Source organism: Alosa sapidissima, chromosome 15 (assembly GCF_018492685.1).
Source record: "Alosa sapidissima isolate fAloSap1 chromosome 15, fAloSap1.pri, whole genome shotgun sequence".
NCBI lineage: Eukaryota > Metazoa > Chordata > Actinopteri > Clupeiformes > Clupeidae > Alosa > Alosa sapidissima.
The window spans coordinates 26,909,513-26,934,512 of record NC_055971.1 but is presented as its reverse complement, the minus strand read 5'-3'; the positions used below and the strand labels follow the sequence as shown (position 1 = coordinate 26,934,512).

The following is a 25,000-nucleotide window of genomic DNA, read 5'->3' as shown; positions in this document are numbered from 1 at the left end:
AGAAGACTCTGGCTACTACACGTGCACAGCCACCAACACTCTGGGCTTCGACACCATCCTCGTCAACCTCGTGGTGCAAGGTGAGCTCTTTCCCACAATCCTTCAATCAAATCCTACTTTCACGTGAGCTTTACAGCCTTTTAGGGTTTAAAATCACCACCACAGTTTGATTAGTGGTGTAAATCGTAAAAGAACACAGAGTTTCAACAATGGTACTGGTGTGTTTATGTCATTCACTGTCAGCACATCCCCGAGTCGGAGCGTTTTAGTGCTTCATATATGACACATCTTGCTTAAATGACCTGCCAAATGAATTCATTTAAATGAGATGATCGGATCCACGAATGAGATTTGTAGGTCTGTGTCTATATATCTTAATGGCTGGCAGGCAGGCTAAACTGGGCACGCAACTGAAGCGTTCCGGTTTCAGAGTGTATGCTGCAACAATTAGCTTCCACTATAATCAATGAAACTGGCTACACCAGATCTGATAGTGGTGTGTACTGTACATTCCAAAAAAAAAATGACATCAGTCTTCTAAAACTATTCCATGTTCCGTGAACGAAAACTATTTCTAGAATCTTTGATTTTAATGCTCTTTGATCAGAATGTTTCAGTTCCATACCTGTAAGTCTTACTGCTGGGCTCTACGTGTATTCCTAACTGTCTGTACATCTGCCTGTCCACCTGTGTGTCTCTCTCTGCAGTACCTCCTGACCAGCCACGCCTGACTGTCTCCACCACCTCCACCTCCTCCATCACCCTGGCCTGGATACCTGGAGACAACGGCGGCAGCTCCATCAGAGGTACTGCACTCATGACTGTCTGTCTCTCTAGCTGTCTGTCTGTCTGTCTGTCTGTCTGTCTGAATATGTGTTAGTGTGTCTGTCTGCATTTCTCTGTATATTGGATCTGTGTATATCTACTGTATATGTCTGTTTGTCTGTGTGTGTTTTCCTGTTTCTGTACACCTGCCTGTCTGTCTGCCTCTCTCTGTCTGCCTCTCTTTATTTCACTGTCTGTCTGTCATCTGTCTGTCTGTCTCTCGAGCTGTCCATCTGCCTTTCTGTCTGTCTCTTTTCTTTTGTCTGTCTGTGTCTATATTCCTGCACGTCTGTCTATCTCTAGCTGTCTGTGTTTGTCTCTTGTCTCTTCCTCAGCTTGTCTCCTTTGTATGTGCTTATTGTCCTTTCCCATAATGGTGTTTCTTTCTCTCTTTTCTCATCCCTTTCCTCTCCTTCCTCTTTCTGTCCATCTGCATTTCTTTCATCTTCAGTGTTGCTGTTAGCTGGCAGGACTGTGTTATGTGTTTGTTTTCTCTCTCTCTCTCTCTCTGTATGTGTGTGTGTGTGTGTCTGTGCATTTTCCGTTTGTAGTGCACCGGTCCCTCTGTGTCAATTTGTGCCACGGGGGTTGCTTTACCTAGCCCAGCTCTGCTTTGTGTGTGTGTGTGTGTGTGTGTGTGTGTGTGTGTGTGTGTGTGTGTATGCGTGTGTGTGTGTGTGTGTGCTTGCCACGGGGGTTGCTTCTCCTAGCCCTCCTCTGCTCTGCCCAGGCCGATCGTTCACACTCGGAAGACTATCTGTTTATTGATTGGCTTTTTTCCTGTGTTCTTTTTTTCACTTGTTAACTATCTGTCTTTCTCATTACGAGGCCCCGATAGCCCTCTCAGTGTGGTGTGCTCATCTCAGCAGCTGCCACTGAGCCATTGTACTGGCCCGTTGTGTTTGTGTGTGTTGTTGTTGTTGTTGTCATTGTCCTTGTCTTGCTGTCTGATGGCTTTGGCAGTTCCTGTTTGTGTATTTCTTGGTAATTTGACTCAGATTCATGGGAATATATTCTTAACATTTAGGGTGGATATAGGATTATGATTTGCTGACGTAGGTCTGACGTTATGTTTAACATTCTGTTGTTGTTTTTTTTTATAATACGGATTCCAGGTAGTCAGCCCATCCACCCCCCACTCCTGTCACCCCCCCCCCCCTCTTTCTCCTCCCTCCCTCTCTCTCTCTCTCTCTCTCTCTCTCTCTCTCTCTCTCTCTCTCTCTCCCTCTCTCTCTCTCTCTATTTGTCTCTCTCCCTCTGTCTTTGTTACCTTATGCAACTCTCATCATGTCTTATCAAGTCTGTCATCAAGGTCACCAGGTCCACAGGCTTAGGAGTACAGAACTCCACCGACAGTGACACCGCCCTGCTCTGCAGACTCATGTGACACGCTAATACTTTCTCTCTGAAGTGACATAAAATGGACAGAGAGAGAGAGAGAGAGAGAGAGAGAGAAGAAAGAGAGAAAGAGGGAACAGAGAGGGATAGTAGATAAGCAGAGAGAAAATGACATTGAAAGATGGAGATAGAAGTATAATGAAGAAATGAAGAATGAAATACAGAGAAATGGAGAGAGAGAGAGAGAGAGAGAGAGGGAGAGAGAGAGAGAGAGAGAGAGAGTCTCCAGGTCAATCCCTTTGATGTGCCACCCTCTTTATGTTGCCATCTGCCACAGCAAGTCAGGGCCCCAATCCTGGGGCAGATAATCGCTGCCGGCGCCATATTGGGCCTCCATTTACATAAATGCTCAGTCAGCACACACACACACACACACACACATACACACGCACACACACACACATCTCACAGAGAGAGAGAGACTCCATTTCTCTTCGTTTGGATCTTCACTTCCCAGTCTGTCTCTGGCTTTGTTTATTTAACTACCTCACACACACACACACATATAAATAAACAAAAATGCAAAACACACACACACACACACACACACACACACACACACACACACACACACACACACACACACACACACACACACACACACACACACACACACACACCTCTGTGTAATGCCGGACCACAAAGGGTGGTGTAGAAGCCGAGGGCTCAGTGCTCCATCTGGACTGAAGCAGCCGTATTGAGCTGTGCTGAGCTGCAGGGCTCTGGCGCCCTCTAGTGTTGAGACTGAGACATGCCAGCCCAACCCAGCCCAGCCCAGCCCAGCCCAGCCCAGCCCAGCCCAGCCTCAGCAGTCCAGCACACACACCGGAGTGTCCACTTTCTCATCTCTGTCTGTTCCTCTTTTCGCTTTCATCTTCCTCAACTCTAAATGTATCACATACATACATCCATCCATCTATCACATTTGTATTTTCTTCAGATCATACAAACCGAAGAGGATCTTGCAGTGGATTTGATCAGTGTCGTATCGTATTGTGTCTTTATAATAGCCCTTCTCTCTCTACGCTATGTTCATGTTGATCATAGAGATTCTGTTTACACTACAGAGGAAGTCCATTTGTTGCATGTTGTGAAAGTGGAAACCTAGATATGTGATAGCTTAGAAGACACTAGCACACTAACAGTGTTTGTGTGTGTGTGTGTGTGTGTGTGTGTGTGTGTGTGTGTGTGTGTTCCAGGCTTTGTGCTGCAGTACTCAGTGGACAACACTGAGGAGTGGCGCGACGTGTTCATCAGCTCGAGCGAGCGGTCCTTCAAGCTGGACAACCTGCGCTGTGGCACCTGGTACAAGGTCAAGCTGGCGGCCAAGAATAGCGTCGGGGCCGGACGCATCAGCGAGATCATCGAGGCCAAGACCCACGGGAGAGGTGAGGGCAGAGAGATACCCCTCAACACACACACACACACACACACACATTCATGAGCTGCTGCTCCAAGCTCAGTTAAGCCGTACTATATTTACAAGTAGGAAAGTAATACTGATCCAGTCAGGATGATACTGGATGTATCCGATGACGGTGGAGCAGGGTACCAGGGATGGTGTAATGATAACATGAAAAGACATGAGCCCACCCCACCTACCTCTTCATCATCTGGAGAGAGATGGTGTTAGGAAGCAGCCACCTGATAGCGTGCGCGTGTGTGTGTGTGTGTGTGGTGTGTGTGTGTGTGTGTGTGTGTGTGTGTGTGTGTGTGTGCGTGTGTGTGTGTGTGTGTGTGGTGTGTGTGTGTGTGAGTGTGTGTGTGTGGTGTGTGTGTGTGAGTGTGTGTGTGTGTGTGTGTGGGGTGTGTGTGTGTGTGTGTGTGTGTGTGGTGTGTGTGTGTGTGTGTGTGTGTGTGTGTGTGTGTGTGTGTGTGTGAGTACTGACACACTCAGAGTCCTGCTCACCTTTCTCTCTCCCTCCCCTCCAGAACCCCAGTTTAATAAGGACCAGCCTCTGGTCACGCACATCAACTCCACGCACGCACGGCTCAACCTGCAGGGCTGGACGAGTGGCGGATGCCCCATCAACGCCGTGCTGCTGGACTTCCGGCCCAAGGGCACGTGGGCGTGGCAGAGCGTGCGCACCAACGCCTCGGCCGACATCTTCCTGGCCGAGCTGCGCGAGGCCACCTGGTACGAGCTCAAGATGAAGGCCTGCAACAGCGCCGGCTGCGGCAACCAGACCTCGCAGTTCGCCACGCTCGACTACGACGGCAGTGAGTAGCTTCACCTGCTCTGTGTGTGTGGATGTGTGTGTGTAGTGTGTGGGAGAGACAGCTAGGGGGTGCTATTGAGCAGTTCTCTAGTATTGTTGCCTGCCATGTTAAAGGGAGCCTATGATGGCAATCAGTGGATCCATTTATCAGCTGCATCTGTGTGTGTGTGTGGGGGGGGGGGGTCAGCTAGGGGGCGGTATTGTGCCATCTACACCTCTGCGTGTCAGTTCACTGGTATTGCAGTCTGTCATGCTGAATCTTTTAGGGTCCCCCCGCCCCCTGCTTTGCCCCTGACACTAGAGATAGTGGTTTGAATGTAGTAGATTTCAAGAAGCACAGGGTTACCCATACAAATATACAGAAGAGGTTTGTAAATCCCAATAATTCAATTTTAAAATAAGTGGCCCCATTTGCAATGCTCCTAGTAATGGGTTTTGTAGTGAAGGACATGCAGGATGTATCCTTCAAAGCTAAAAACAAACCCAGTTAATAGATAGATATATAGTGTATTATAGCCTGAGTATGGGTATAGTTCTTTGTAAAGAGTAGTTTGGTGGTGAAGGTGATGGGGAGTAGAGTTGAGATGTGTGTGGTGTTTTTGCAGCACATCTCGTGTGCTTATGGATCACCACCATACATTAGCTTCATCCACTGCTGCCTCTTTTCACTGAGGAAACAGACGCGTGGGGGAGGCACATGCAGTGTGTGGGTGTGTGGGGGTGTGTATCTGTGTGTGTGTGTGGGGGGGGGGGGGGGGAGTTGGTGCGTAGGTGTGGGAGCTTAGTGTGCTTTATAAACAAATCTGTTGAAAGCTGAACAAGAGACTTATGAAATGTACGATGAGGACATAAGGATGAAAAGGCAGCGAGAGCGATTGGTTTCGAGATCGAGAACAGTCGCCCAGGGAAACCTCTCTCTGTGCACCAGGAGAAGAGCATGCTGGGAACTGGGCTTGGTTCTATTCAATCCGCCGTTCTCCATCTAATTTGTTTATCTTTCCTTCTTTCTTTCTTTCTTTCTTTCTTTTTTTTTGTTCTTTCGTTCTTATTCTCCTCCCGCAGGTACCATTCCTCCCATCAAGTCTGCGCGTGGGGAGGGGGACGACGTGAAGAAGCTGTTCTCCATTGGCTGCCCCGTCATCCTGGTCACTCTAGGCATGGCCCTGCTCTTCATCATCCGCAAGAAGCGCAAGGAGAAGAGGCTCAAGAGACTCCGAGGTGAGGAGGAGGAGGAGAGAGAGGGAGAGGAGGAGATGGAGAGGAGGAGAGGGGGAGGAAGGGAGAAATATGGAGGAGGAGAGAGAGGGAGAGGAGGAGATGGAGAGGAGGAGAGGGGGAGGAAGGGAGAGATATGGAGGAGGAGAGAGAGAGGGAGAGCGAGGGATGAGAGGGGGAGAGAGGGAGAGGAGGAGATGGAGAGGAGGAGAGGGGGAGGAAGGGAGAGATATGGAGGAGGAGAGAGAGAGGGAGAGCGAGGGATGAGAGGGGGAGAGAGGGAGAGGAGGAGATGGAGAGGAGGAGAGGGGGAGGAAGGGAGAGATATGGAGGAGGAGAGAGAGAGGGAGGAGGAGGAGGAGAGAGAGAGGGAGAGCGAGGGATGAGAGGAGGAGAGGGGGAGAGAAGGAGAGAGAGGGAGAGGAGGAGATGGAGAGGGGGAGGAAAGGAGAGATATGGAGGAGGAGAGAGGGAGGGAGGGAGGGGGAGAGATGGTTAGGAGAAGAAGAGAAAAGAGGGAGAGTGATGGAGAGAGAGATAGAGGGAGGGAGGGGAAAGATGGAGGAGAGAGAGAGGGAGGGAGAGATATGGAAAAGTGAAGAGAAGGTGAGAGATAAAGGGAGGGAGGAAGGGAGAGAGAGTAAGGGAGGAGGAGAGATGGAGAGAGAGGGAGGGAGGGAGGGAGAGATATGGAGGAGAATGAATGAGAAGGGGAGAGATGGAGGAGGAGAGAGAGAGAGACAGAAAGAGAGAGAGAAGAGAGAGATAGACTACTCTTAGTCCACCCCCACACTTATGTACCCCCTTTTGTCTGAAATGGCTTTGTTATATTATGTGCTATGTGCTATTATGTGCTATGTGTGGCTTTGACACTACTGGACCCAAACAGTCATGCTACTAAAGCAACTTTGAATTTGAATTTGAGACATGGAGGAATCAATTGGAGGGGCATGGAGCAAGAGGAGGAGGAGAGAGAGATGGAGAGGTGTTCAGAGAGCGAGAGTGAGAGAGAGAGAAGGGGGGGAGAGATAGAGAGGTTAGGGGAGAAAAGATAGTGAGTGGTACATGGAGACAGAGTGGCGAAATGAGAGAGATGAAACAGAGCAAATGATAGATAGATAGATAGATAGATAGATAGATAGATAGATAGATAGATAGATACTTGGTATTGATCCCCAAGGGGAAATTCAAGAGAGAATGAGAGAGTAGAGAGGGGAGAGGAGAGCAAAGAGGGGAGCTATGGAAGGGCAGTCAGTTGGAACCAGGAGAGGACCTTAGAGAAGACCATGAGGAAATGAGCCTCTGAATGCAGTCTGAAGTGTTGACGCTCAGAAAAGAAAACCAATCACAGGCAGGAGATTGGCTTTAAGGGCAGGACCTTCAGGAGTTCAGGAGCTTCCTGCATGCTTCATTTACCCTCCGCATTGACTTTGTGTGTGTGTGTGTGTGTGTCCATCTGCAGATGCCAAGAGCCTGGCTGAGATGCTGATTAGGTAAGGAGAGAAGCAATACTGCTCACACCACTGCACCCATATGTAGCCCACATCAATATGCAACATCCTACCTTAGTTTCTAATTAACTAAGTGTATTTGTGTTTGTGTCTGTGTGTGTATATGCGCACATACATTTGTTTGTGTGTGTGTGTGTGTGTGTCTGTCTGCGTGTGCTTTGCTTTTGTCCCTGGAGCAGTAAGAACAATCGCAGCTTTGACACCCCAGTGAAGGGCCCGCCCCAAGGCCCACGACTCCACATCGATATCCCCCGTGTCCAGCTCCTCATCGAGGACAAGGAGGGCATTAAGCAGATTGGTCAGTCACGTCCATGTGAGTCAGTGTGTGCAGTTTGTTCTGAAGTGTGTGCATTGATGTTGGGTAGTGTATACTACCATCCTGTTGTGCTATGACCACAGGCAGGTCACAGATCCCGTTGTTTGGAATAGTTGCTAAAAGCTGATCTATTTAAGTTCTAGTTGGATAAAAGTGAATATTTAGAGAGACTCAGGCATACAGTTTATTTCAGCATGTTTTTGTCCTTGTGTCACTGTGAGTTTTGAAGACATGGTTTTGAATTCTGATAGGTGAGGACAAGGCCACTATCCCAGTGACAGACACAGAGTTCAGCCAATCAGTGAACCCGCAGAGCTTCTGCACAGGCGTGTCTGTCCATCACCCCGCCCTCATCCAGAACACTGGTCCTTTGATTGACATGTCGGATATCAGACCAGGCACAAGTGAGTCATCTATAAGCATCTCAGATGACTTTTCTATTCTATTCTATTCTATTCTATTCTATTCTATTCTATTATTTTGTCCTATCTATCTATCTATCTATCTATCTATCTATCTATCTATATTTCTATATCGTATATATCTATACATGTATCTATTAGCATAGCTTATCTGTCTATCTATCGGCATATCTATCTATCTGTGTGTATATCTGCAAGGCCGGCTCATTGTTTTTCCTCATCCCATCTCTATTCTCTCCATTCTCTCTCTCTATCTGTCTCCATCTTTCTCTCATTCTCTCTCTCTCTCTCTATCTCTCTCTCCCTCCATCCTTATCTCTCTCTCTCTCTCTATCTATCTCTCTCTCTCTCTCTCTCTCCCTCCATCCTTATCTCTCTCTCTCTCTCTCTCTCTCTCTCTCTCTCTCTCTCCCTCCATCCCTTTCTCTCTCTGTCAGACCCTGTGTCGAGGAAGAGTGTGAAATCGGCCCACAGCACACGGAACCGCTACTCCAGCCAGTGGACCCTGACCAAGTGCCAGGCTTCGACGCCGGCGCGCACGCTCACGTCCGACTGGCGCACCGTGGGCTCCCAGCATGGCATCACCGTCACCGAGAGTGACAGCTACAGCGCCAGCCTCTCGCAAGACACCGGTATATACACTACACACACACACACACACACACACACACACACACACATACACACATACATACATACAGACACACACACGCACACAGATACATTTATCCACACACCCACACACACACAATGGGGACATACACATACATAGAAACACACATGCACATAAACACATACACACACACACACACACACACACACACACACCCACACACAGAGCTTATCTGAATTCATGTTAATCTAAATCACCACAGCTCATATCTGTCCCCTCTCCCTGTGCTCCGCTGCAGATAAGGGTCGTAATAGCATGGTGTCGACGGAGAGCGCCTCGTCCACCTACGAGGAGCTGGCGCGGGCCTACGAGCACGCCAAGCTGGAGGAGCACCTCCAGCACGCCAAGTTCGAGATCACCGAGTGCTTCATCTCGGACAGCTCGTCCGACCAGATGACCACGGGCACCAACGACAACGCCGACAGCATGACGTCCATGAGCACACCGTCTGAGCCGGGCATCTGCCGCTTCACCGCCTCGCCGCCCAAACCGCAGGACTACGACCGCGGCAAGAACGTGGCCGTGCCTATCCCACACCGTGCCAACAAGAGTGAGTGGACTGTGTAGAAATGTGTGGACATGAGAGAGGTGCTCCTTCAGATCTGACAAATCTGTGTAGAAATCTAGAACTGAGATAGATGCTCTTGCAGATCTGACAAATCTGTGTAGAGATCTGACAAATCTGTGTAGAAATCTGTAGAAATTAGATAGATATTCCTGCAGATCTAAAAGATCTGTGTAGAAATGTGTAAAAATTAGACACAGATACTGTAAACACACATGTACCCTGCTCCACATTTCCAGCTAGCTATCTCTGAGCATTGATCTCCCATTACAAAATAGTGAAAGTCAAAGCTTGCTTTACTAGACTAATATGTTCTGTTAAACTTTACACATACCCTGAAGGTGATGATTCATGGGGCAACATTGCGATGAACAAAGCATTGCAAGCATCGCAACGAAGCAGTGTTGGCAGGCAGTAACATGAGAGGATGGTGATGTTCTGATTGGATGATCATGGCAGGTTGCCCGGTGATGATTTACATTCTTCAGATTAAATAAATGTTGGAAATATCTGTGGGAAAGTGCCCAAAAAGCATCAGTCAATAGCATTATAGAGCGCTGTTCTGCAAGCCAAATTGCCCCACAGGGACATTAAAACTTTTTCATGCTCAATGCTCCAGTCTATCATCAGCTTTACTGTACACAGTCAGCTCTCAATCTTGCCCCTGAGGGGGTGAAGCAGGGAGGGGTCAGCTGTCTAACCTGCCCCTGAGGGGTGAAGCAGGGAGGGGTCAGCTGTCTAACCTGCCCCTGAGGGGGGAAAGCAGGGAGGGGTCAGCTCTTTAAGTATAGTATAAGTATATATACTCTTTTGATCCCGTGAGGGAAATTTGGTCTCTGCATTTATCCCAATCCGTGAATTAGTGAAACACACACAGCACACAGTGAACACACAGTGAGGTTAAGCACACACACTAATCCCGACGCAGTGAGCTGCCTGCATCAACAGCGGCGCTCGGGGAGCAGTGAGGGGTTAGGTGCCTTGCTCAAGGGCACTTCAGCCGCTTCCTACTGGTCGGGGTTCGAACCGGCAACCCTCCGGTTAAGTCCGAAGCGCTAACCAGTAGGCCACGGCTGCCCCCAACCTGCCCCTGAGGGGGTGGGGGGGTGAAGCAGGGAGGGGTCAGCTGTCTAACTTGCCCCTGAGGGGGTGAAGCAGGGAGGGGTCAGCTCTCTCAGTGCGTGCTAACCTGTCCTGTTCTCTCCGTCCCTCTCTCAGGTGACTACTGCAACCTGCCCCTGTACATGAAGACGGACCCGTTCTTCCGCAAGCAGGCGGAGCTGCACGACCCGTGTCCAGTGGTTCCGCCGCGCGAGGCGTCCATCCGCAGCCTGGCGGCGCGGGCCTACCACACGCAGGGCCGCCACATGACGCTGGACGCCGCGTCCAAGCAGCAGCAGGCGCTCACGCTGGCCCACGCCGGCCTCAGCAGCCTGACCAGCTCGGCGTCCGGCTCGGCCTCGCTCTCCTCCGGACCGCCGTCCGCCAGCGCCGCCGGGAGCAGCATCGCCACGGCCAGCGGGGTCAGCGTCGGCGGCGGGGGGACGGCTGGCGGGAGCGGACCGAGCGGAGGTGGCGCCGGCGGGGCTTCGGGCGGCGGAAGTGGACCGAGCTCCGGAACCTCCACGCTGCCACAGAGGACTCTGACCATGCCCGGCTCGGGCTCGGCCCAGAGCGCGGCAGCAGCGGCGGCGGCAGCGGCGGCGGCGTCCGCCTCGGCGTCCGGCTCGGGGGCCTCGGGCGCGTCCGGTCAGAACCCCGGCTCGTCCAGCAAGGTGGGCGGCTCCAGAGACTCTCTGCTAGAGAGCAGCTCGTCTGGGCTGGGCAGACTGCAGAAGCAGAGCGCCGGCGCCTACTCCAAGTCCTACACGCTGGTGTAGCGTAGCGGAGCGCCGCGCTAGGGGTGGGGGCATGCGATGGAGAGGTGGAGGCAGGGCAGGGGTCACTGGGCGGGGTGGAAGCTCACTATCCTTTCCTCCTGCTGCCTGAAAGACGGAGCCGGAGGTGGCTGTAGGGACAGAGGCCAGGGGCACATGCACACGCACACACACACACACACAAACACACACACACTCTCTCACACACCTGTGGGCCAGCTGTCGGTCTCACGTGACATCATGACATCGTGACAACGTGACATGACCAGACACATGCCGCTGACGGAGAGGATTAATCAGCACAGAGGTTTTTCTCCTCTTCTCTCTCTCTCACTCTCTCTTACTGTCATTCTTTCTCTTTTTTTATCCTCATCTATCAGTCCATTCATCTAGCTCTTCTCCAGCTCTACAGCTTCTCTCTTTCACTGCTGTTCTTCCTCTCCCTCCCTCTGCTGTCCCTGGTCTTAAGATTTGAGATGAATGCCAAACCCAATACTCTCGGCTCACATTTCACTCGTTTACTTCCTCACTCTTTCTCTCCCTATCTCTCTCTCTTCATCTCTCTCTATCTGTCTCTTTCGCCCCTCCTGTCAGTTGTGTTTGCGGTCACCTCCCCATCGCTCGCTGTCAAAGACACCTTGGACCTTATGCACGAAATACTTTCCATGTGCACTTGTTTTTTTTTATTATTATTTTTCTTTTTCTTCTTTTGAAGGTAGGAAGTACCATTTTAAGATATATATATACATATATCTGCACACATTTACCGTCCTAGATGTGTTAGGCTGTTATTGTTTTTTTTTTTTCTCTCTATAGTTTGTTTTTTTGGGGGTTCTTTTGAATAGAAAAAAAGGAAAAAAAAAAACTAAAGAGAAGAAAAACGTCTTTGGTGGAACCTATTTCATACTCTGGCTGTTAGCCACGGAAAGTGCTTATGCATACACTACAACCCAACCTTGGTGTCTCCCATCCCCACACCCCCAACCCCTCACCCCACCCCACCCCACCCAACCCACTCCTGTCTGGTCTGGACAAGGACTATACACTCACTACAAAAAAACTATTCCAAGGCTGAGGACACAGTCGCCATACAGTATTTGAGTCTTTGGAATTTTTCTTTTTTTTTCATGCAATTGATGACACATTATAGAATATTATTGACTGTTTTATAGACAAAGCTGAAGAAAAAGAGAAAAAAAAAGCAACTTGTCTGGATTCTTCTTCCTGGAAGACGGAAGGGAACTGTATTTTTTCATGATTTGGCTTTTTTCATGTTATTGGTTCTGTCTTTGTTTTATTTTATTTTTTTTTGTTTGTTTGTTTTAAAAAAAAAAACTCAATGATGAACTCGTGCACTAAAGGAGAATGAAGAGGAGCCACTGAGATCCCCTGCCCTCTCCCACACCTGTGTGTGTCTACGAACATATGTGTGTGTGTGTGTGTGTGTGTGTGTGTGCGTGCGTGTCTTTAATATGTAAATACGTGTGAGCACATGCGGCAGGCACCACTGGAGAACTAGTTTGATCACCTGTGTGTGTGTGTGTGTGTGTGTGTGTGTGTGTGTGTGTGTGTGTGTGCTCATCTGGCAGACACACTCCTCTGTGCAGTGTTGGGTTGTCTGTTGATTCAACCTGTGTTTATTTGTTTGTTTGTGTGTGTGTTTGTTTTTGCCCTGAGTTGAGATGGATATGAAGACTGCCATTCAGTAGCTGTGCTGTGTAACTGGGCCGCGTGGGGAGTTGTCTTTGCTTATAGAACGTGTAGCGCTATCAAGGATATGGCACGGATGGAAAGGTGAACCACAAGAGAGAGGAATAGAGGTAAAGACAGAGAGAGGGAACAATGAAGTAGAGAGAGAGAGAGAGAGAGAGATGGACTTGTGAATTGTGGCGAGAAAAACCTGCATACATCACTCTTGATGATTGTGTAAGAAATTGCCATATCCTCTGTCTGTCTCTCTGGCTCTGGCTCTGTCTTCGTTACCATGGCGTCTCACTCTCTAAGTGAAGAACTCTTTGCTGTTTTGGTTGAGGCGTTGGTTCCATTTCCCCCCACCGCCACCCCCCCCCCACCCACCCACCCTCTCCTTCTACTCCCACCTTTTCCTGTGCCACACCTTCTTCCCTTCACACATACACACACACACACACACACACACATACACATACACACACACACACACACACACACACACACACACACATACACACACACACACACACACACACACACACACAGACACACACACGCACACACCTTTCTTTCCCAGTCTCACTGTGACTGTTCAGCAGCCCCACCCCCCAAGCCCCCCCCCCCTTGATGGAGTGAAGTGTGGGGGGGGGGGGGGGGGGTGGCAAACACAGGCCAGACATATCCCATAGGTAAGAGGAAAGAGAGAGGAGAGAGAGAGAGAGGAGATAGATGCACGGCAGTGTGTTGTTTAAAAAAGAAAGCTGATGATTTACATGTAAAGGAGAGTTAAAGAGAAGAAGAGATAGAAAGAAAGAAAGAGAGAAGGACTAAGTGTAGGGAGGGATGGAGAGTCCAGAGGTTGGTCCTCCAGGACAGAGGTGACTGCCCATAGAGGTTGGTCCAAGACAGAGGTGAGTGCCCATAGAGGTTTGTCCAGGACGGAGGTGACTGCCCATAGAGGTTGGTCCAGGACAGAGGTGACTGCCCATAGAGGTTGGTCCTCCAGGACAGAGGTGACTGCCCATAGAGGTTGGTCCAGGACAGAGGTGACTGCCCATAGAGGAGTAGCTAGCTTTTCTGTATTTGTTTTTGTTTGTTTGTTTATCTTTTCTGTTGCCCCCTCTTTTCACTTATGTGTGTGGGAACATGGTTCTCCACCATTTCGCCACCTAGCTTTAGATGGTTGCCCAGCATAGCCCAGGGAGAGGGACGAGGAGGAGCGGATCGTCGGGGGGGTTCTACCACCTCTCTGGACACCACATGGGTCTCACCAGAAGAGATAGTCTACATGTCCATGAAATGGACCAGATTATACACACCCACCCCCTACCCAGCTCCAGTAGATGTAGTATCTACTGATCCACTCCCTACAGACACACACACACCTACCAGAAGCCCAGCCCCATAACGTAATAAGGAAGACATCCAGCAGAATAGATATGACACTCCCAAATGATTTCAATGGCAAGATAAAAGAATCACATCAGGGCTACTGCAATACGAAGAAAAGAAAATGAAATGAAATGAAAATATATACCATATTTGTTGTCAAAATATATACATATATATTTCTATCTAAAGATATAGTGAATATATACATGTGAGAACAGAGAAATATAATGCCATATCTAATTGAAAAAAAAGTTTTATTTTAAAAGAATAATTTGAGACAATCGCTCAGTGGGAGGTACTGCAGAATGAGGAAAGAGGACTAGATCTTGATGAGGGGGAAGAGGAGAGAGACGGGAAATAAACGGGTAGCACAACCAAGAAAGAGTGATGATGAAGTGAGAGAGAAAGACAGAGAGAGAGAGGAGAAGAAAGATAAGGATGTTTAAAGTAGTAGTAGAGTGCTGAGCTTGGAGCTCGTACAGTAAGTGATGTGGATTTGTCCAGAGTTTTGCTCTTGCACAGCCTATAGGAAACAGAAACAACAGAGAGGTTTTGTCATTTTAAGCCTGGTGTCTCACCCACTCCTGGGTGCTACGGTGAGCCACATAGTCCAAACTGTCTTTTTGGCCATTTGAAGTGAAATAATGTACTTGTCTTACTGGCTCAGTGAAACTGTTACATCTGAATGGGCCTTGTTCTGACCTGATCCAATCAGATTTCAGAGTCGATAATCTGGTTTAGAATCAGACTGCTATGGGGAAACCCATCCAGTTGATCATCTGGTTTAAAATCAGACTGCTATACGGGGAAACCCATCCTTTTCCTGGGATAGCTCTGCGCACAAGTGTCCGATGATATCTGATGGGGGGAGAGAGAAAGAATCATGAGAGAAACTCTACTGTTGTTGCTATAGGACAAGCACTCCGAATGGAACGTTTGAGTCATGCAAAACCAAATGATACCTAAAGATCTCTAGTGAATGGGCAGAGTGCAAGCAAAACAATATTTCATTGGTTGTTGCTGAGAGGCCTAGCACGCAAACAACCAATGAAATCAGGCGCGTAAGAGGGCAGTGTGCAAGTGAAACCTTCCCTGTGGTTGTTAGGGGAAACTGAAAATCAACAAGTGCACAACCAAATCACATGGTGCGAGGAAGTACATCTTTCAGTGGTGGCCAAGTGAACACAGCCAATAAAATCAGGTGAATAAATAGGCATGGAGTGAATCAAAACCACCCATTGGTTGCCACGTTAAGGTCGAGATGTCCCGCCTCCATACGCATCCAGCTCTTATCCCGCCACAGAAGTAGCAGAATGAGCGTTCAGACGTTCATGTGTGTGTGTGTCTCTGTGTGTGTGTATGTGTGTGTGTGTGAGCATGCGCATTGCTGAGAAGCCACCAGAGTTAATGCATCTCCTTAAACTGTAGTCCCTCACTCAAGCGAAAGGTCACAGCTAGCCAACGGTATTCCACAAAAAAAAGGAATTTTAAAAAAGTGCAAATCTGCTCCTTTCTTTTCATTTGCCAACTCCTACACACCGAATTATTTGATGTTTCACATTAGATTTCCATTCGGATGTAACTGCACAAAGGAAAACGGGTCTCTTGACCCAACACACACACCCTCCTTCATTCAAAGCCTGTACAGACCCTTTCAACAAGGTAAACAATAACAATGCTTGAACATTCTATTTGGGCCCCAATCTACTTCCTCTGCATTAAGATAACATATGGAATGTTAAAAAGGAAGTCTTGTGGGGCCAACTATGATGCTGATAATGGAACTCTCTTGAAAGGGTCCACAGTCTGGTTTATGTTCTTGAAGACATAACCACTACAAAAACTGAAGGATAGACCCTCACACAGAGAGACTTGCACACACAGACAGAGTAGAACTGAACCAACAGGAAAAGCCCATCTAGGGTTGTATTAAGCACCATAATCACATACACATAAATGCTGTCATGTCACAAGCTAAAGGTGACTGGGGCCTAAATGTGAAATGCATATGTGTGTTTATGTGTATGCGTGTGTGTGTGTGCGTGTGTTTACCTGTTCAGGTAGGATTGTTGGTAATCGATAACCGATAGGGCATATGATGTCCACCCCAAATGCTTCAGCCCAGAGGGCTGCTGGCAGCAGGCCGATCTTTCCCAGAGTTCACTGCGGTAAGGCCCAGGACCTTGTCTCTTAATTAAGTGAGTTGCCTGTGGCTTAAGGAAACACAATTGTTTATGTTTACTTTCTTTGGCTGTTTGTTTGTTGGTGATAGATACCCCCTCCCCCCTCTCTTTTTTAAAATGTTCCTTCAAATGATTTAATGATGTTTTGTTTTGGAGGAAAAGAAATGGAGATGTGTTGTGAAGCAAATGGGGGGCAGGCCTGTTTAGCCAATCGAAAATCAGGGACTCCCTTGCTCCAGCCAATCACAGGAGAAGCCGCAAGCTTATTGGACGGAGTCAGGAAATCAAACTCTATGCCCCTCCTCCCTGTTTCTCCAACCCTGCCCCCTTTTGTCCCTTAACAATCAAGTTACCCCCCCCCCCCCTCCCCCCACCACCCTCCTCTTTACCTTTTGAATCTCCTTGTCAGCATAATTTCTAATCTACAAAGAAATACTCTTGTATATAAGAAAGTGTTTTGTATAAATAATTACTATTTTCAAACTCTGCAGATGAAACCAGGGCACAATTTAAAGTTTCATGAAAGTTATAACTTTAAATGTGAGGCGATTCAAATGAAAAAAAGACAAAAAAATATATATATACCTTACACTGATTTTCAAATGGGGCACAAAAAAACCCAGAATAGAAAATGTCTGACTTTTTTTTCCATCATTTTTTAATTAATTTTGTTGACTTTTATTAATTTCTGTCGATTGTTTGATTTGTTTATATTTTGGTTTAATTTTTACTTTTCAGTTTATATTGAAGAAAAATGGCATTGCATGCTCTGAATATTTTGCTGGTTATTAAAAGTAATATGGTGAGAGGAGATTCAACGGACTAAACGTGGCAAAAAAAGTTGAAACATGCTGAGGGGGATTCCTAAACTTTTATGGAAAAGTTGCTTCAATTTGCAATTGCTTGTGTTAAACTATACAGTTTTTTTTTCTATGAAAACAAAACAAAAACAGAAAAAAGAGTACTCCAACAACTTGTGCAATAAAGCTATCTTTCTATGAAACCGCGTCCTCTGTGTATTTCATATCTTGTCTCTCTTTTGTAAGAGCTTTTGTTGTGTAACAATACACACTTGTATTATGGACATTTTCGAGTGAATGCGCGCACACACACACACACACACACACACACACACACACACACACACACACACACACACATGTGAATGAACACACAAATACAAAACACTAGTTTAGAAAAAATATTTAATTGTTTAAAGTGTATTAGCATCATGACCCATCACATATTAACATGTCAGAGAACATTCACTGATTCACACTTGCAATGTTGGAATACATAGGCACTACCCTCTATCAGGATTTCGGAGTTGCTATTACCCTTCATGGCCATGAGGGGGCAGGCACACCCTATCACTGATGACTGTTGGATCAGTTGGGCCTTTAGAATCACTATTCCCTTTATTGGTATGGAACAGGTGTGGCCTGTCTGAGCATGTTTGTTGATTTGGTCGATGCCTGTGATTTGGCCCGAACTTCAAGACATTTTAATTCACTTACATCTATACTCAATCATGCTGCCTTATGTCGGTGTCAAACCAGAGAAACAAATAATAAAACAAAACAAAAATACAGCATCAATCATAAAACACTGTTATTAATATAAATATAACAATATGACACAAACCTGTTTTATATTTTAAGATACTCCTGGTATGATGGCTAATTGATGTTATTGCATTGAACGTATTCTTATATGCTGTACTTCAGATAGACTCTACACTTCTAAATGTATGTGCTTTTGCATACTGTGGAGGCAAGGTGCATTGTGTGTGTGTGTGTGTGTGTGTGTGTGTGTGTGTGTGTGTGTGTGTGTGTGTGTGTGTGTGTGAGAGAGAGAGAGAGAGAGTGTGTGGTAGTATTTCCGTAGTATTTCTATTTCCATTCGTGTTTATACCTGTGTGTGTGTTTCTGCGTGTGTGTGTCCAGAGAGAGACTGTCTTGGCTGCCTATGACTCTGTGTGTGTGTGTGTGTGCGTGCGTGCATGCGTGTGTGTCTGTGTGTGTGTATGTGTGTGTAGATCTGAGAAACAGAGACATCTGAGAAATGGAAAAGAGTGAGAGGCGAAGAGAGAGAGAGAGAGAGAGAGAGAGAGAGAGAGAGAGAGAGAGAGAGAGAGAGAGAGAGAGAGAGAGAGAGAGAGAGAGAGAGAGAGAGAGAGAGAGAGAGAGAGAGAGAGAGAGAGAGAGGGCACCAGGCTCCTTCTGCACTCCACTAGTTGGCATCCTTCTTCTTCTGCTGGTATTTCCTGTACTCCTTCTGGATGGTGGCGGCCGCTCTCACCGTTTCAGGACTGGTGGGCGGGCACCCGCCGTTGCTGCAGTTGGAGTCGGGAGCAGGACTGGTGGGAGGGCACCCACCGTTACTGCAGCCGGAGTCTGGAGCACACGGGAGACGCAGCAAAGGGCATATGAGTTAGTTGGTAGCGTAACACAGCACGGGGCTTATGAGGTAGTTAGTAGGGTAATGCAGTTAAGGGCTTACCAGCACTGCATTCAACGCAAGCGTGCGTAGAGGGCCTTAATAGTGTAATGCAGCAAAGGGTATATGAGTTAGGGTAACACTTTATAATAACTACACACAATTCATCATTTATTAAGCATGTAAACAATTAGTAAATGGTTTGTTCATCATTTGTCATCATCATCATCAAGTATTGTTCCTACATTAATTCTCATCAGTAAAGCATTTGTACACACAGTTATAAATAGTTCATTCATAGTGAATAAGCCTATATCCAAAATATGTTTATAAATTATTTTTAATACTTAATAAATGATGCAATAATAATTTGTTAATGAAGTAATATTTCCATTATTTAACAGTTGTTAAGGAATTGTCTGTGGATTATCAGATCAGTTAGAATGAGTGTGTAAATGATTAAGAATGTACAAACTATGTACAACTACATGAAAATAATGATTAAACACTCGCACTAATGATTAATTAGGGTGTGGATAAATGTTTTATAAACCACTTCCTACTACTATCATTCATGATTAACTCAGGAGTTGGCTAGTTAAGGATATTTTGTGAGCTCATCTAAACTGAGGACTTTCTATGTCTTTCAACACATTTACAAATGAGTTTTAAAGGTTACATGTACTAATGTATTAATTCATTGTAGCAGACAATTTTATCCATAGCGACCCACACATGTCAATGAAATGAAAGGCCAATGGCACAACAGTGGAAGCTAGGAATTGAACCCCCAACATTTCAGGCCACTGCATGCTAGTCCAGCTCCATATCCACTACACTACCTCCACCCAGTTAAAATGACCTACAACCATGCAAAGGTTTCTGTATTCTTCTACTACACACTATTAAGCATTTATTAAACATTTGAAAACTATTATTAAATGCTGTCTCCCCTGTTTGTAAAGCATTATTCCTACATTAATTCTCATCTGTAAAGCATGTGTACACACAGTTATAAATGGTTTGTTCATAGTAAATATGCCTATGTACAGTATTATATTAATGAATTGATTGTTTAAATAACACTGGGCATAGGTAGTGTAGTGGATAAGGAGCTGGTCTAGTGTGCAATAGCCTAAAAAAGTTGGGAGTGCAAGCCCCTGCTTCAACCATTGTGCCTTTGGCCTTTTATTTAATTAACTTTAAATGTGTAGCCTATTAACAACAATATATGTGTATTAACATGTGTTGATAAAAGTGTCAAAGTGTCAAGTGTTAAATTAATAAATGCAAATGTAACCTTTACAACTCATTGGTAAATTTGTTGCAAACATGCAGATATAACTGGAGAAAGTGGCTAAGTCCCGCCCCCATTCATTTCAATGGCCCATGCTAGGCTAGCTACTTCCAAAGATATGTATTAGGGGTTTGCACAACATGTCATCAGATCTGGACGTCGCCATATTGGAGATACTCACCTCATTAGAAAGCATTAGGCACTGAAGTAAATTCCTAACATCGTCAAGGAAAATGGTTAATTATTGCCGTGTTTTAGGTTGTACAGACTGAGAAAAACATCTGGTGTAGGTATCGACTTCCAAAAGTTATTAAAAAACCAGGGAGAAAGGAGAATAATGCCATTTATCAGAGGAAGGGGGGGGCGCTTGTGGTTGAACTTGGTACTTCGTCTCCCTCACCCAACTCATATGGATCTGCGCTGCCAATAAACCGTAATTTCTCGTAATATTGTGCCTTTTCTTGTGGTCCAAGTCCTGCCCTATATGTCTTTGCATCTTAGACGCATTTTGATGAGCTTTTCTGTTGTTTAGACACGGCTACAATCACGTAAGATATCCAAAGTGCATAATACCCCATTGTACTTGATTCACTGAGTACTGCCAATATGGCCGTGTGTGCTTTGGTTACCATGTTTACCGGCCAGAACGTGACGTCCATGCAAACCCCTAATAGAATGGCTACTTCAGCCAAAAAAGTTTGAAATTGACCGCAGCCATCTTTATGAAAATGGCATTTCATGGGTGTTTGTTTCCGGCACCAGCTAAAATTAGCCTATTAGATTCCACATTACAGACGGAGACAACATAAGGTACAACGGTATGTCGTTGATGAAGATTGGACATTCCCTCGGAGGAAAAGAAGTTGTTCGGGAACGCGCTTAACCTCATTATAGGCACACATTTATCTCATTGGTTGAGATAACATTTTGGGAATGGTGGTAGAAGTTTGGGAGTTTTATTTATACTATAAATATATAGTATGGGTTCCCAGCATGCAGAAACTGCAGGATACTAATTTGCAGATGTTGGGCAATTTGTGTAATTGGACTAATTAGCATAAATTAGCATAATTGCCTATACTGATCATATTATAAGAGCTGCTTGGCCAAAATGGACCATGTTAGTATGTTTTTAGGGGTTACTGGAGATGCTGAGTCCATATCTGACATTTTCAAGATTCAAAATCACTATTTAAACTTGGTTTGGTCACATTTTTACTCTCATTAAGCTGATTTTGCTGAGTTTTTGGGGGCAAATTAAACTGATTTTTGGAGGATAAAAATGTTCAGTGTTTAGGAATAATTTGGATCCTCAAGTTATTTCTGAATTCCACAATCATTTTGGAAATAGCTATTCACTGGCCCTCTGCTGTGACTCACAATTTAGTAACAAAGGGAAGAACTAGCCTCTACTACTCCTCACTGTCCTCATCCGTTGTCCTGTCACCATCTTCTCCAGACTCTTCATCCCTGTCCTTCTGCTGTTTTTGCTGTGTAAATATATTGCCACATGTAACATTACTGCCTTTGCAGAAACAATAATTAGTACAGGTCAGGCCTGCAGCTGCACAGCTGCACTTTCCAGATACATGTATACACAGTTTTAACCCAGCTTTGCAGTTACAGCTGATAACATCTAACAAATCAGGAGGAGCAACAGGACTTGAATCGAGGGTGGGCAAGTTCCTCTCCTTTCTTCATACCTGTCTTCTAACTCCCTCCAAACGCAGTTATATCCACAGCCGGTGGATCAGGACGGTCTGCTGCTTTTCCAAAGCAGCACCTGTAGATGGGCATGTTTTCCATGGAGGAGCAAGTTGCGTTCTGTAGGAGACAGTGTCTTCAGTGCTGGAGGAGCCGTGAGTGTGAGACCTCACCGTCAGGGATGAATTACTGCACGGGCCTACCGGGCCCGGCCCAGGGGCCCAAGGGGTCAGGGGGCCCTGAAGCCCAAGCCTTTGCATGAAATCACTGCCTCAATATCAGCACATCAGGATGTAGGCTATGAATCTGATTGAATTTAGCATTTGCCATCCCCAAAATGCACCAGAATACAGGAAATCACATCAAACAAATTAAAACATTTCTGAGGAAGGGGCCGAAAGTTCATAATCCATCCATGCTCACCGCTATGTAGAGGCCCAAGCAAAAGGATCCGAAGAGAGCCCTTGTAAGGGGTACTAAAAAGCTTACAGAGGCCTTCAGTAGAAGCCACGGGAAGAGACCAGCCGAGAAGGACTTCACGCGACTGGGAGAGCGGTCTGAGGAAGCGGCCTTGGAAAATAAGGTAGTGACGCTGGCCTGGGCGCTGACTTCACCGAGAGAAGACCTTGAGCCCCTGCCCCCGCCGGACAGCTTTAGGCTGGAGTTGGCGGTGGCCCTGGCTGCGGAGCAGAGCAGAGGTGGAGCGGCAAGGAGGTGGTGCCTTGAGGATGGACGGTTGGCGGAGCCTGTTCGTGTCGGCCTGTTCGCCGGTGCTCTTTAGAAAAATAAGGGGGAAAAAAGTTTGTTGTGTGAAATCCGATGGCACGAGCCAGAGAGAAGGTCTAGGCCCTGCCGCGATCGTGGCGGTGTGGAGCGGCCGGAACAGCAGAGGACAGCTCTGCGACAAGGCAGCAGAGGAGGGACGCCAACGTCGGTAGCTGTAGCTGTGCGCAGCGTGGTCCGGCTGCGATGGAACTGGAGTCTGCTGCCCTGACTGGCGAGACGACGGAGTGGAGCATCGGAGGTGCAGTGCCAGTTACGGTGCTCAGTGCCGGGGAGTCTGTGGCAGTGGAGGCCCCGCCAGGTGTTGGAGGAACGTTGCGGTGGTGCACACTGCGAAAGTGCGACCTGAGGGCGTTCTCTGAAGGGAGCTGGGGACGAGAGGCGACAGACCAGGTGACTGCCAGCACGCCCCGCATTGGGCCGCTGGTGGTTGTGGTTCCTCAGGGTGAGTAGGGCTCTTGCGGTGTGTGCACCCCACCTGCTGTGTGGCAGTGCCAAAGACTAATTGCTGGACTGAATGTGGGAACGCCCGCGCCGAGGATAGCAATGGCTTGTTGGGGGAGCTGTGCAATGCCAGCGTGCTGGACTGTGCTTGAGATTCCCACGATGTTTCGCGCTGGGGATTCTGGGAGAACTGAATGATCATCTCAATACCAATGTTTCCCAAAAGGCTTGTCCCAAGGATAACAGTATTACCTTAAACACACATGAGGAAACTGAACAGTCCAATCAGTAGACTAGGATAAGCTAGCCAACTATGCCACTTTGTTTACAATATTTCCAGGCTTAAACCAGACAGCTGAATGTGGTAGAGTTGTAATAGAAATAGTAGGCCTAAGCTATAGGCTAATCTGCATAAAGTGTGCTGTCATAAATATCAGACATTCAGTATTCTCTCTTTTTATATCAGGATATAAAATAATACAGATATATTACATTGTAATCCTCTGGTATTCTAAGGTAGGCTATTGAAATGTCTAGCCCCCCCCTCCAAAAAAAATGTCATATCAAATTGTGGGTCAAAAATCGTGATACGAATCGAATTGTTAGGTTGGTGTGTCGTTACAGCCCTATCCTCCAAAAAATTGTCTAAATTGTACCAAAAAACTCAGCAAAATCAGCTTAATGAGAGTAAAATGTGACCAAACCAAGTTTATTTATTGATTTTGAATCTTGAAAATGTCAGATATGGACTCAGCATCTCCAGTAACCCCTAAACACATACTAACATTATCCATTTTGGCCAAGCAGCTCTTATAATATGATCAATATATGCTATTATGCTAATTTATGCTAATTAGCTCAATTACACAAATTGCCCCGGGATTAGTGTGTGCTTCACCTCACTGTATGTTCACTGTGTGCTGAGTGTGTTTCACTAATTCACGGATTGGGATAAATGCAGAGACCAAATTTCCCTCACAGGATCAAAAGAGTACATATACTTATACTTATAATCAAGTATACATGAGACGTAAGAAACGTGTGGATAGCTGGGATTTGTGCTGCACCCAGTGTGAATTTGCAGCTTGTTAAACCTAGGCTAAATTTGCAGGCAGACGAAAGGAAGGCAACGCAAATTAAACTTACTGATAGAAGCGCAAATCACTCAGGTATTGTGGTTTGAGCAGGCATTTCAAGAGTGCAACTGTTGTTGGATATTTGGCTTTTGCTTCGACTGCCAGCCTGACCATTTAAATCAAATGCATAGCCTAATCATGTCAAGGACGCTCGTGCTCAACACTACACTCGTGCATGAGCTGTCATCTACCAATCAGCATGTCAAAAACTGGTGCCGGAAGTTGCAACCATGTACCGCCATTTTGTAAAAAATGTCGGCGGCCAAATGCCATGCTAATTGGCTGAAGCTAACCCTCCAAATCTTGACCCCCTGGTTGCAAGGCATAAAAAGTCCTCACTTTAGATGAGCTCACAAAATATCATTAATTACAAATGATGAACAAACCATTTACTAATACCGTAGTTTAAAAATGCTTAATAAATTATGAATTGTGTGATATTATAAAGTCTTACCTTAGTTGGTACTTAGTAATGTAACGCAGCAAAGGGCTTATGAGATAGTTATGTAACATGGCAAAGGGCTTATGAGTTAGTAGTGTAAAGCAGCAAAAGGCTTATAAGGTAGTTATGTAACATGGCAAAGGGCTTATGAGTTAGTTAGTAGTGTAACGCAGCAAAGGGCTTATGAGTTAGTTAGTAACATAACACAGCAAAGGGTATATGAATTAGTTAGTAATGTAACGCAACAAAGGACTTATAAGTTAGTTAGTGTAACGCAGCAAAGGGCTTATGAGTTAGTTAGTATAACGCAGCAAAGGCCTTATGAGTTAGTTAGCAATGTAACGCAACAAAGGGCTTATGAGTTAGTTAGTAATGTAACACAGCAAAGGGCTTATGAGTTAGCTAGTAATGTAACGCAGCAAAGGGCTTATGAGTTAGTTAGTAATGTAACAAAACAAAAGGCTTAT

The 25,000-nt window shown here is 46.3% G+C and overlaps 2 protein-coding genes across 2 annotated transcripts in view; one reads left to right on the top strand and one right to left on the bottom strand.

Annotated features, from left to right (window-relative positions):
- LOC121683482 (Down syndrome cell adhesion molecule-like protein 1 homolog) overlaps window positions 1–11,997 on the top strand; it is a 69,257-nt gene extending 57,260 nt beyond the window's left edge. The window contains 12 exon segments of the mRNA XM_042063112.1: window positions 1–80; window positions 708–806; window positions 3,423–3,611; window positions 4,156–4,443; window positions 5,505–5,660; window positions 7,120–7,150; window positions 7,345–7,466; window positions 7,736–7,888; window positions 8,344–8,538; window positions 8,818–9,129; window positions 10,363–10,646; window positions 10,746–11,997. The exon segment at window positions 1–80 is cut by the window's left edge and continues 84 nt beyond it. Coding sequence (XP_041919046.1) covers window positions 1–80; window positions 708–806; window positions 3,423–3,611; window positions 4,156–4,443; window positions 5,505–5,660; window positions 7,120–7,150; window positions 7,345–7,466; window positions 7,736–7,888; window positions 8,344–8,538; window positions 8,818–9,129; window positions 10,363–10,646; window positions 10,746–11,024 — 2,188 coding nt within the window. The 3' untranslated portion in view covers window positions 11,025–11,997.
- Window positions 11,998–18,461: 6,464 nt separating this feature from the next.
- The window catches only part of LOC121683315, an 18,756-nt gene continuing 12,217 nt past the window's right edge, over window positions 18,462–25,000 (bottom strand). Inside the window, exon 4 of the mRNA XM_042062902.1 lies at window positions 18,462–18,684. Within this exon, the coding sequence (XP_041918836.1) occupies window positions 18,521–18,684 (164 nt within the window). The 3' untranslated portion in view covers window positions 18,462–18,520. The remainder of the gene's footprint in view (window positions 18,685–25,000) is intronic.